Source organism: Lytechinus variegatus, chromosome 14 (assembly GCF_018143015.1).
Source record: "Lytechinus variegatus isolate NC3 chromosome 14, Lvar_3.0, whole genome shotgun sequence".
NCBI lineage: Eukaryota > Metazoa > Echinodermata > Echinoidea > Temnopleuroida > Toxopneustidae > Lytechinus > Lytechinus variegatus.
Window position 1 is genome coordinate 29132608 of NC_054753.1, and position 13636 is coordinate 29146243.

General features: G+C 36.2%; 1 protein-coding gene across 3 annotated transcripts; it reads right to left on the reverse strand.

Moving 5' to 3' along the window:
* Positions 1 to 1229: 1229 nt before the first annotated feature.
* On the reverse strand, positions 1230 to 13606 carry LOC121427589. 3 transcript variants are annotated; one of them, XM_041624057.1, is made up of 4 exons: positions 13533 to 13606; positions 11648 to 12020; positions 10603 to 10953; positions 1230 to 2101 (listed from the first exon to the last, which is right to left on the reverse strand). In XM_041624057.1, exons 2-4 carry the CDS (start codon positions 11991 to 11993, stop codon positions 1788 to 1790), a joined length of 1011 nt encoding a protein of 336 aa, XP_041479991.1. In that variant the 5' UTR covers positions 11994 to 12020; positions 13533 to 13606; the 3' UTR covers positions 1230 to 1787. The 3 variants fall into 3 exon arrangements, with proteins under 3 accessions (XP_041479991.1, XP_041479990.1, XP_041479989.1); XM_041624056.1 differs by lacking the exon at positions 13533 to 13606 and adding an exon at positions 13173 to 13511; XM_041624055.1 differs by lacking the exon at positions 13533 to 13606 and adding an exon at positions 12635 to 13151.
* Between the last annotated feature and the right edge of the window lie 30 nt (positions 13607 to 13636).

A 13636-nucleotide genomic window follows, 5' to 3' on the forward strand; every position in this document is an offset into this window, starting at 1 on the left:
GTAGTCTACAAGCACAGACTCAAATTCGACACTTTAACAAATTAATAAACCATGTCTAGAGTAAAGACTAGACTCCAAACTCTCTGTAAGAGGCAGCCTCAGTACATGACAGAACCTTCATGTAGTCTCATTACTTCAGACTCTATGGTCTGTGCCTGCAAACTACATACATGTATGTACACTGTACATTTTATACACAATACACAAATTTGTTGATGCACACTTTCCCCCACAAAAATAACAACTACCATTCCACCAAATCTTCATTTCCTGACCAAACCACCTTTGTTTGAAATGTAGATCATATCACCACCTTGTAGATATTTTGTTTGAATGGCATACAGTATGTTCAAGGCAGAAACTGCAAAACAATGGTATACGAAATAGAGAGTGGAAGAGAAGCAAGGAAGTCAAGGAAATGAAAAACTACACTGTACAACACTACAGTAAGACTCGGAATCAAATTCCTTTCGCCTCAAGCATGTTTTATGACAGGTCAATTTTATGAGGGTATGAAAAGAACAAGTCTTGTGTGCACAACTACTTTATAGTTTATACTAGTCTACTCTACATGATACAAAAAGTAGCAAAATACTGAACAAATCAATTTGTCACATTAAATTAGAGGTATAATACAATATTTGTGATGTCTTTTGATAGTACAATGTAAATGCAGCTGTGAAAAGGGTGTACAATTACAACATAAAGGCTGATGGAAAAACTTGGAAAAATCAGTACATTGATCAAGTCAACATCCTATATTAATTTTCAAAGAAACTTTATATATTATTTTCAGAAACACATTTGATACATTCATGCATCATACAGATAAATTACTACATGGAGACAGTAAGACATAACATGGAATCCATTTTTTTTCCATTAAAAGACAAAGAATGAAAGAAAGGTACCATTATTGTCTGGGTTCAAGTGAGTCACTTTGAAAACCTTCAATTATATTCTGCCTCTGTGCATTCAATGACTAGTGCAAGATAAATAGATTCTATAACCAGGGATAAATTACATACAACTCCTGTGATTCATGATGTGTGCACAGTATGACACATTCATAAGAACACATCTATATTTATTCCTCATATTTGAGGTTTTTGAAAAGAATGCTATAAAATTGTGCAAAATTAAAAGAATGACTCGGGTGATCATTATGATTATTCCAAAGGGAAACCCAAGTATCTAATTTAACCCCATGCACTGTATGTGTCTTAAGATTCTTTAAAGATGACAAACTCAAGAATGTGATAAAAGAGAAAACTCCTGCGTGTGTAAGTGTTGAGCATAATTAAAAGCACAAACAGGCTTTGTATATTAACAATACATGTAGCTTCTTTATATTTGAGATAGGGAAGTCAAGATCCAACATTACAAAGAAACTTCCAGGATTAAAGCTTTGTAGAAATATGAATTTGCAGGCACTCAGTAAAATGGAACATTAATCATATGGCTGTACAACTCATACTTGGACTTGGTGGCTAAGACATCATCAAATGTCAAATGTGCATTTTCAAAAAAAAAAAAAGAGAAAAACTCCCTATACATGTAGATGCTCAGCTCAATTGCTGGTAAATGATTAGAAATCCAACAAAGTGTTATGGATAATGGGAACATGTACATACTGTATAGCATACAATCTGTGGACATGAATTAATGACCAGGTGTTCCAAACTTAAGGTGCACTGATTATTAAAAATCAGTTTGGCTTCCTCTTAAAACACTGACCTGATTCTGAACAGAGATGGAAAAAGTGAAGTACACGTAGGAAATGTCTCTCAAATGTTCTCTTTATCAGGAACTGGCTGGTACCTGCTCCCCACACTCTGGACAGCGTACTGATTCCCCTCGGTCAGCCTCCGCCTCGTCCCCGCTTTCTGGTATGCCACACCCACTTTATGGGTTGAGCCCCCCTGCTGGCGGAGGGCTGGCCGATGGGCTGGGTTGGGGGAGTCTTCAAGAAGATTCCTGGTAGAGAGGGGCGATCGCTGGCTGGTGGTGGTGGAGATGAACTTGTCCTTGAGGGAACGACGGATGCTGTGTTTCTTGACTTTGGAAGATGATAGCGGTGACTCAGCTAGGAAGATCAACTCTGAAAGATATAAGAGGATTAAATGAAATTTTGAAAAAAAATGTCTTTGTACTAGAAGGACTATTTCTCTTTATGATAATCTCAAGATTTCTGCCATTGAAGGACTATGCAAAAGACAGTTCAGTGATGGTTTATACTTTTCATCTCTTGCTGTTTTTCTGTACTGAGTCCAGCGGACACCAATGCACATACATGTAGAAAGCGCTCTAGGCCTACATATAAATGTTATCATTTATCATTTCTATGCATATTTGGATCTTGTCTTGGGGAGCATACATGTACATTATATCAACATTTTGTTGCCTAACTAGTTGTCAGATCAGATGAATTTCCTTGCTTTTGATTGGCTGAGAAGCACTGTTACCTCAATTACGGTAACTGTCCGATAAAACAGGACTTGTCGGATGAAATGCCTGACAAGCCTTCATAAAATGCTCCCAGGAAAGCACCTCACCCCACTGGCTCAGCCAGTTTTACATAGGCGTATACACCCATTGGGCTGGGTAAATACATGTACATGTATACTCTAATGGCTTTTGGTGGATAAAAAATGGGGGATTCTCACAAGATGGATATAAATTGCAAAGACTGCAAAATCCAAACTGAGAATTTGACTGATTGTAATATTGCCAACTTCTCAATTCTTGGTAGACTTCCCTTATGATCTAGACAACTGTTACTTTTTACTCTTAACCTTGCTGACTTTATTTTGAAAGTGAAACCCCTTTTGCAGATGAAATAATTATCCTTTTATAATAATAATATTCCATTTATAAATGCTCAGCACTTCCTGGTATTTAAGAGGTTTTCAAAGCCATATTAGTCATGTGTAACCTTAAGTTGCCTTTTTCTCAGACAAGATATAAATATAGACACTTTTGTTTTGCTTTCTAAATGCACTAATAGCAGGGAAAATGAGCAAATGATGGAATATCCCACGAATGACTCATTTCATTTTGTAGGCATATTTTCACTTTGTATATTTTTTGTGTTGTCACTTTGAAGAAAAAATATGATCAAGGAATAATATTCCTGGTATTGCGTTGTAGTTATGTATTGAGTTTTTTTCTAAATGCTATAAAAATATCTTGCAGGCTTTTAAAAGCCTTTTAAACAATGAAAAGTTGCAACATTTCCAAGAAAAAGCATGAAGTTTTGTTGATAAAATTTGATGATAAAACAGTTTACTGTAGAAATTGCATTCACACAACCAAATTTATACTGTACATTGATTGTATTGGAACAAAATTAATTTTGGAAATACATGCAATTTCATGTCATGCAGACAGCATTGCAAAAGTTTGATGACTGCAAAAACAGAATGCTTTTGTCTTTTGGCTTTGATGTCAACTGTGCAATCACCCTTTCTGCATTTCAGAGAAAAGCAGTCTTGTCGCTAACACATTTGGCCATACAGGAGTATACCCCTCCCCCTCCAAATTCTTCCAGTATTTTTTTTACTACATGTATTCTTTGTTAGAGATGGACTAAATCATTGTATTGGAATGTTTTCCTCATACATTAAGGGACACCTACATGTACATGTAAAGGCCTTTGAACAAACCATCCTTTCTCCTGAATAAATTGAAGTATTGACTACAACTGTAGGCCACTATTGACCCATTCTCCTTTCACTTTGCTCACTCAACAGGTTACTATAATACATGTTTGTAAAGCACAGAACAGGGTTGTCCAGTGTGGTAATTGTGGCGTAGTTGGTTTGTGACTCTCTGTAGTACAATGGGTACAGTGTACATGGTGATAAGACCAGGGATATGAGACTTGAAACGGATCCTTTCTCCATATTTCAAAGTTTTGTTTGCCATTTCAACAGAAGCAGGTTGGGCCATACATGTTTTTCAAAGAATGAATTGCTTCACTATGGAATTATCTGGAGTACATGTCCCGGGGGGGGGGGGGGGGCCACTTCCATTCACGAGTGGATACCATGCGCGACCATGGGGTCTCGAAAAGCACCCTAAACACGTAATTTCCATATTCTGAAAATGCACCCCTTAACAAGTATTGGCGTGTCAAACCCTACCCTTAACAAGTATTGGAAACAAATCGATACTCTTGGCAAATATTCCCTGAAATGAACCCCTAAACAAGTACAGGAATGTTTTATTGTTACGGGTCCTTTGGTTGTCGGCTTTACCTTATTTGGTTTAGTACGACCCCACCTTCTACACCTAGCGCAAATAGGACTCTAAACACGTAGTGTTGGGGCAAAAAGGACATCCTTTATAAAACATTTTAATTTTGTTTTATCATCCCCGCAAATTCGATCCTAAACACGTAATTTTCCTAGCGAAATAGATACCCTTTTTTCATTATTTTTGTGTTTTTGACACCCTTTTCACGTTACGTACGTAACGTGCCCTATCGTGAAAAGGACATCCTTTTTACGTGTTTTTTTGGTCGCGCATGGTATCCACTCGTCAATGTAAGTGGCCCCCCCGGGGTACATGTACACGTACATACTGATTACAACATTGAATATAGCATGAAACTAAAGTGAAAAACACACAAAGGTAGACTATTACAGTGCCACAAGGGCTTAGGGCAATTTGTCCCAAGTTGTGAAAATATCCAACATTATTGCCATGGGCTTCAATATCTTTTGGAATGAGGAGACATCTGCAATTGCCCCCCCCCCCTACATTTGCTGTATACAGTCTGCTGTGCACATCCTTTAAAGAATACGGGTCTGAATGTGCAGCCAACAATGCGTTATGTACTGAAGGCCCTTTCGCTTCGCTCAGGAGCAGCAAGCTTTATGAGGGCTAGTCTTTGCGTGGAGACCCACTTGTTGATTATTATTATTATTTATTCGGCAATTCAAAATACATAAATTACAGTACAACTACAAAACAAATAACACAGTTTCAATCGGGGTCTGTGCCTGCAAACTAGCTCCCCCCCCCCATAGAGAAATCTTATTTTTCGCCTGACATGAACTGAAGTGTTCGTAAGACCTGACCTTTGTGCCGTAAAAAAATGTGTAATGATATCGGGCAGAAAAGCAGGAAATGGTCTCAATTCCTTCATTAGCATTCAACTGGTATTACTATAAATCCAGGAAGACATCATGTGGCTTCTTCATTAAATTCATGATCATCATTATTTTACATCATTTCTTCAATCAAGTCTATATAAAGTTCATTAATAAGCCTTAAGCTGGAATCCCACTTTCAATTTCTGCTATATGGACATGCATAAATTTAATTGCTCTTCTGTACTTCGCAAACAGGAAATGAACACAATGAATGGGACAATTCTTGAATAAGATCTGGATCTCCCATTTTCTCTACTTTCCTCTTGGAAAACACAAGAATATGTACTTTTGACTTTTGAGTACATGTGCATGTACATGTAGGCCCATGCTGTAGCGTTGGGAAGAAAACGTATTACCCACAACCACAATGCTTCTGATCATTGATGCTTCCCAGTTCTCAGTGATAATTTTTCAAGCCAGCCAACTATTGAAGAAGTGGTCGGTCGGGTTTCCTTTTTTAGTTGTTACATGACCATATTATCCATCACTATTACCACATATTTTTTCCCTGTGGTATTTATAAAGTTTGAAGACTAACCACAGTAGGGTGCTACATATTAAGCACTTGCCCAATTGCTGGGGCGAGTAAAAGTTAGAGCCGGACAAGTGTTTTGAAATAAAGACCAAAACTACTTGCCCGAATTGGGCAAGCAAAATTCTCACAGTAGAATGACCGAAATAAGGGTCGATACTTTGATGCTAATTTTGGTCATGGAAGGTGATCTGTTCATGCCAAAAAGAGAGAAAAATGTCAATGGTTTATAAAAGTTAATAAAACTGCAAAACTTTCTTTTGAAGAGGTAGAAAAAACTTCCAAGGACTTTTGGGGGCAAGTAAAATAGATTTTTGGGCAAGTATATTCCAACTATTTGAAAATATACTTGCCCGACTGGGCAAATGCTTCTAAAAAGTTATGTACATGTAGCACCCTGCACAACTAATGCCCACATAAAAATACTCTGTAGACTACACTACAGCGTACATACATGTATGTATGTACACTTTAAAATTAATCGACATGAAAAAATTTATTTCAAGGAATCATTACTCTTCCACCTCTCCCATACTGTATTATTATTAATGGGTTACTTTCAAGTTCCCAATAATCTTGATTTCACTTTCAATATTGATTTTTCATTCTATTCAACCTGGTGCATTCTGAGTAATTGCAATCTAATGCATGCATAGTTTCTGGCCATGCAAGGCTAATGCATGCAGACTGCATTACAGCTGTTAACCCACTCTGTAATGTAATCTAATCTGATAATCTATTCCCATCTCGCAATCAATCAGATTCTAATTTACTGGCATGCATCCCAAGCTGGATATGAAGAATGGCCGACGAAGACGTCCACATCAGTGGCGGATCCAGGTGGGGGTGCCACCCCCCCCCCCACTTTAAAGAGCAAAATTATCACAATTTTTTTTTTTTTTTTTTGGGGGGGGGGAATGTTGAGCATAGGCAAGTGAAGAGCTTTTTGTGGGGGAAGGGGGCTTGCCCAAACTTTTTTCGTAACAAAAATGCACACCCCCTTTGGGAATATCCTGGATCCGCCCCTGGTCCACTTTGAAACCAGACCTCATCCTGTCAGTATTATTTACTTGAGCACTCCCTTCTTACAAGAATGCAATCTTGAGCGATCGATTGATTGGAGGAACAAGGTTGAAAGAAATATTAAATTTCTTTTATTCTGGGTCACCGCTGACCGGGATACAGTACAAATTGGACTTTGAATGATAAAGTTTCCATTACTCTGAAATTCAGTATGCACCAGGTTATAGAGAATTATGTGACTGGTACATGTATCTATATTGGACAGAGCAAATAAACAATTGAAGAGGACAGGTTTGCAAAATATTTAATTAGGCTACTGATGTCTTTTCTACAGTTAGGGATGCCAGTTGGAATTGATCAGAGGGTCTGAAAATCACCTACATGTACATGTAGAATACAATATTTTGTACACAAAAGTACAAAAACTATGGCCTAAAAATAAATGGCCAGAGCCTGAATTAAGGCTTTTGCCTGAAAACTGACATCCCTGTACAGTACAAATTGGAGTTTGAACTGTTTAAATTTACACATAAAATACATGTATGATCTATACTGCAAATCTAGAGTTTGATTATTTGAATATACTGGGGACTAGGGATAACAGGTGAATTAAGAATTTTCTCTGGACATGCGTTTTGGAGTTAGGACTTTCGTCAGACAAGTCCTAAAATCATTGTTTTACTTTTAAGATCATTTATAAACTGTGGAAGGAGTATCAAACAAAATTGCATTTCGGACCACTAACATTACAACAAAATCTAAATCTAAAGTCAAGTTCTTTTCTTTGTGAATGTGCAATACATTCGATCCATCCATCCATCCACCCATTTTCTATCATCTATTTAAACTGTAAATATTTATTTTAATTCATTTATCTATTCATTTCTTTATTAATTTATTCTGAATTATTTCATTTTTATTTTACAGTATTTCTTTTTACTTTATTTAGCTAAAATGTATTTATTATTATTATTTTTTTTTTGGAGGGAGAGGGTAGGTTCTACTCCTGCAAGTTGAAATCTGTGGTAAGTTTAGTTGTCTTTAGACCTTAAAGGGAATGAAACTTTTTGAACACATGGACTTATGTGGAAACAGAAAAAATCAAAGGAAATTTGAGAAAAACCAGACAAATAATGAGAGAACTATGAGTATTTGAAAATTGCGAGTACTAATGCTATGGAGATCCTCCCATTGGCAATGCGAGTATGCAACATACATGTAGATGTCACATCTTTGTCACATGTGAACAACTTTCCCTTTCATGGACTATATAATACCCACAACATGTCTCTTGTTGCTCTTCTTATGACACAAACTATTTATCCATAATGTGTACATGTATGTATTACATGCCCTCCTATAGAAATAATACATGATCTACTTAGCTTAAGATAAGACAAGAGAGGCAGTTTAAGTTAAACATGTACAAAAGTACTGGGAGAGTTGTTCACAAGTGACATCACACATCTTTGTCACATTGCCAATAGAAGGATCTCCATAGCATTTATAATGATCGCAATATTCAAATGCTCATAACTTTCTCCTTAATAATTGTCTGATTTTTTTTTCAAATTTTGTTGATCTGTTTCTTTGATTTTTCTGTTTTCACACAAGCTATCTTGTTCCAAAGGTTTTATTTTCCTCTTAATTTCAAATCTATGCTGTAATGTCTTTGTGTGGGGGGGAAGGGGGAGAGCAGCAAGTTGTGATATCTTAAGGACAAGTCCACCCCAACAAAAACTTGATTTGAATAAAAAGAGAACAATTCAACAGGCATAACACTGAAAATTTCATCAAACCCAGAAGGAAAAACCAGTTAGACCAGTAATTTTTTTTACTGGTTTCCAGTATAATTTTACTGGTTTCCAGTATATTTTTACTGGGCCAGTTGATTTTTAACTGGACCAGTAAAAATTAACTGGAGACCAGTTCCAACAATTGCATTCCAGTTAAAGCAATTAGTAATACCAGTTAAATTGTTTTTCATTAAACTGGTGTTACTGGTCCAATAAATGGTTTCCAGTAGATTTTTACTGGTTTCCAGTATATGTTTACTGGACCAGTTGATTTTTAACTGGACCAGTAAAAATGAACTGGAGACCAGTTCAAACAATTGCATTCTGGTTACTGGTCCAATAAATAATGACTTTCAAGTCAGATCATTTAACAAATTATGAAAAATTAATCTTGCAATTCAGAGAAAGTTATTATCGTTATCATTTATCATTGTTATCATCATTGCTCTTATGATTATCACAATTATTGTTATTATGATCATTCTTGTAATCATTCTTATTACTGTTATTGTTATTGATATTGTAATTATTATTATTAATATTATCATAATTATCAATTATTGATATTATCATTAAAATAATTATTTCCTCTAATTATGATTAAGATCAAAGCAAGATGTATTCCTCTGATATATAGTCAACTGGTCTAAAGTAATTCAATGTTTGAAATTAAACTGGTCAAGACCAGTAATACCAGTAATTCTGATGATGCTGATCACGTGGTTTACCTCATTTGCATATTTCCTGTTTTTTAAAGAAAAATCAGGATTTATAATGGAATATCTTTGCAATAGCACTCATTGTTGTTTGAAAACCTTCAAAATAATTGTGTGAACTAATTCACAATGAAAATGTGTAATTTTATACATCACATTTAAAATAACAGCAGAAAGATTAATTTACTAACCATCTTTTCCATCACATTTCACTGGCCATGGTATATAACAAACCAAATGCATAATAAACTGATCCAGTAAGACCAGTACGAGGACCAGTTCGACCAGTTTGAGGACCAGTGAGACCAGTATGAAGACCAGTGAGACCAGTAACAACCACCAGAAACAAGACCAGTATACTTAAAGACCAGTTTAATTTTTAACTGGACCAGAAGGGGTAGTTAAAATTTTAACTGGACCAGTATGACCAGTTAGACCAGTAAACCGATTAACTGGACCAGTAAAATTTTAACTGGACCAGTATGACCAGTTAGACCAGTAAACCGATGTTCCAATTTCCAGAGTTACCAGTTAAAATTATACTGGTCTAACTGATCCAGTGGAACTGGTTTTGACTTCTGGGAAATCGAATGTAAAATATTAAGATATGACATTTAAAAGTTTTGCTTCATTTCACAAAACAGTTATATGCACCTCTCAGTCAGTATGCAAATGAGGGAAGTGATACTAGTGACATCACTCACTCACTATTTCTTTTGTATTTTATTATATGAAATATTTTTGATTTTCTCATCATTGTCATGTGAAATGAAGTTTCATTCCTCCCTGAACACATGGAATTCCATTATTTTAACATTTTGTGCTTCAGGCAAGGAGGTCCTAATCATCAAATTCGTAAAAATTGAAACATTGAATAATAAAAACAATAAAAAACAAAAGAAATAGTGAGTGACATCATCGACTCTCTCATTTGGATGTAACTGGCTCGTTCATATAAATATTTTGTTAAAAATAAGTGAAACATTGAAATGTCATAACTTTCTTATTTTACCTCCGATTTTGATGAAATTTTCAGCACCGTGCTTGTCTGATTTTTCTGTATTGATTCAAATCAACATTTTTCTGAGGTGGACTTGGTCTTTAATGTGCAATAGTGCAGTGCAATACAAAACCTAAACTCATTTCAATGTAGGCCTAAGCCTTATTATTGCAAAAAACAAAAATAAACAGTAAAATGTTCCTTAAAAAAAATTGGTCTGTATTCTGTATTAAACCCAAATCACAAATTACGGTACAATTGAATATTATTTTCACAAAGATCTAGAATTAGAAAGAAAAGAAAATTGCATGCAAATTCATGTGCTCTTGATAGGTACCTGCTAATGTATCACATCAAGAAGACGTAGACTCCTTACCCCTGTCGGAGAGAACCAAAGTTGCTTGGTCCTGTTCTTCAGTCTCCTCATTGGCTAATGTCTGCTTTTCCATCATATTTGACAGTTCCATTTCATATTCAGGGGTGTCTGACTTCACAAGTTCAGTTTTTAGTGTCTCCTGTTCCTCCGAGCTAGGACCATCATCCTCATCATCGACCACTAGCTGATCCTTTTCAGAATCAATCTGGAAAACCCCAGGTTCCGGGTCTTCTAGAACAGAAGAGGATTTTGCGATTGTATCATTGTCTTGGTTATTATTGCTGGTGGTATTTTCACACGGTTCTTCCTTGGTATCAGCTTGATGGACAGTAACTGTTTCCATGCTTGATCCTGTAATCATAGAGAACAATGAGGAAGATCTAATGGTATGGACATATTCATTTACAATATTGACTATTAAAATAAAAAGCAAAAAAAAAAAAAAAGAGATCCCCAAATACTGCAAAAAATCAACAGGATATTATTACTGTAGATTACTGGGGTATGAAATCTGCAATGAACAGGCTCATTGTGAGAAACAAAAAATTATATTAAATAAAAAAAACATGTACCTTTAGACAGTGTGGTCAGCAGTACAATTTCTCCAGCAGGGCCTTTGAAGAGACAAAACTTTCGTTTCCCAATGGTGGAATAGTGTTTATTCAATTAAAGACTAATCTATTCGAGACAAAACTTTTGTTTCCCCATGGTGGATTAGTGTTTATTCAATTAAAGGCTAATCTATTCAAGTTTTTCTACTGTCTTTGTGATGTAAATATGAATATTACTATTAGATAAACAGTGGGAGGCTAAATTCAGCAGATACTTGGAAACTTGGTAAAGGCCTTTAGAGGCTTTAATGAAATTATTAAAAATTGAAAAACAATAGTATGGAATATCAAGATTTTCAGGATTACTTTTTACAGGTTCTACTTTTCCATTGATCGATCCCAGTTCAGTATGGATATCCAGCTGCTGAACACTATTAGAGTAAACTTGTGAAAAAACCCTTAAAACGGATTAACGTTTAAAAAGGCACTATTACCCAAAGGAGCATCTTTGGCAATCGGTGTCCTAGCAACTGTCCTCGTTGGAGATCTTGGATCCGAGGAAGCAACTGGAAAGACAAAAGGCCCTGGTTCTCTCCCTGCAGAGGGTGACCTTGGATCAGAATCATCGGGAACAGGAGTCCTAGCAACCGTCGGTGAACGTGGATCATGAAACTCAGAGTCATCATTGACGGTCCTCTGCATGGGAGTACGCTGGACGTCTTCGGACGGAGATCGAGGATCAATCAATGTTTTGACTCGCCGGTTAGCGATTGGAGTGTGGTACTGATCATCTTCATCTGGTTTATCACCATTTATTGACTTGCTTTCCGTTCCACCCATCTTTAATCGTAGAGACAGGATTTTCACCTGTTAATGAAACAAGATAAAAACAAGAAAATTATTAGAAACTCAACTACATCTACACCTCATTCTGTAATCAAAACAGATGTTCATATGAAGAAAGTCCAAGGATGCTATGCACAACTTTTAAAAAAATAGTCTGAAACCAAAAGGAAAATTGAAAAACTTGTAAAAAAATATTAATAACTAAAACTGAAGAAAACAATGATATATACATGTAGGCCTATTATTTTCTTCTTCAATATAATTTACAAAGTCAGTTCACATCCAATTTATAATGATAGACTGATCAACATTTAGAACTGCCCAGTGCCCAGGTTCTGCATATACATTTACATCTAAAATTCTAGTCTGTTAAGGATTTAAACCATGATAAGATTTTGATTCTGACTCCGTAGTACGGTAGTATTAAAGCTGACTGACGTGTATTTGCCCCCTCAAAAAAAAAAAAAATAGATCAAAATCAAAATGGCAATGAAAATGCCCGCTCCCCCCAACCAAAACAAACAAAAAATAGATGACTCAGGAATCTCAGCTGTGATACTCAGAAAACAGTAAAAGTGTTTAGTTTCCCAACTTGAGCAATTTCAACAACAAAAACAAAAAAAATCAAAGTTCACCTTGCCCTTCGACTTGATCCCGCTGCCCAACTTTGCAAAATTTGGCATTGTTCTTAACAATCCTGCAATTTATCTAAATTAATGAATGAAAAGCAATCTAGGAATTTATTTTTATCGAGCCTGAATTAAATTCCCCTCTCAAGTTGAAAACTGCCAAACGATCAGTGACTGTCACATCCAAAGTTTGGACCAAACAGACCAATATTAACTTCCTCAATTATTTGAAGTTCAGTATTATATTCCAACAAAATTCCAACACTCCAACAGTCACTCCACAACTTCTTCACAAGAAACTTCAAATGGCAACTGGCATTTAATACACTGGCGCAGCTAGGCTGTGTGAATGTGACAGTCGCTATTGAAAACCACCGGCGGCTAAAAAAAATAGGGCTACGGAAGGGACAAACAAAAGCGAAGTGCAGTGGCGAGAACTTCATCAGATTCAGAGGCAGAGAAGAAATCGTTATGAATTTTCTGAGCACATGCAAACACATCGCTCCTCCTACACAAAATGACCGATTCTTCAGGGATTACTCACTCAAACAAAGGCTGTTTTGTATGTCATCAACGCGGTTTTCGTCATACTTTCCTCACTCTCAGAGCTTCAATCCGTGCGTGACTCACGCAGTCCAAATATATTATTACTCATCGTTCACTCACACAGCACGGACCCGACCGAGCGGGGCGCGGGGGCAAGCAGGCATCGATCGTTACCGCTTTACGTACCGTATACCTGTACGCCCCTCACCCACACAGCTACAGTGTAGTACAGACAGAAAACAAACCATTCAAAAGACAAAAATCCGAAATCGAACCCATCCCTTGAGATAAAACACAATCGAATCTAATCTTGAAAATTTGGGCATGCCAAAATTTGTAATTGAATTATGATGGCAACCTTGATATTTCTTTACCGATCCACTGCTCCAACTTCTTGATTCGTGTTTTAATATATGGAAAATGATACAAACCATAAAAATTTTCAGTTGAAAAGTAAACGAA

Coding starts and splice junctions, on each gene's coding strand:
- LOC121427589 (XM_041624055.1), bottom strand. CDS start 12,682: ATGCCAAATTTTGCAAAGTTGGGCAGCGGGATCAAGTCGAAGGGCAAG. Junction 12,021..12,634: donor GGATCAAGTCGAAGGGCAAG/GTGAACTTTGAT, acceptor TTTCATTAACAG/GTGAAAATCCTGTCTCTACG. Junction 2,102..10,602: donor TTTGGTTCTCTCCGACAGGG/GTAAGGAGTCTA, acceptor TATATCTTTCAG/AGTTGATCTTCCTAGCTGAG.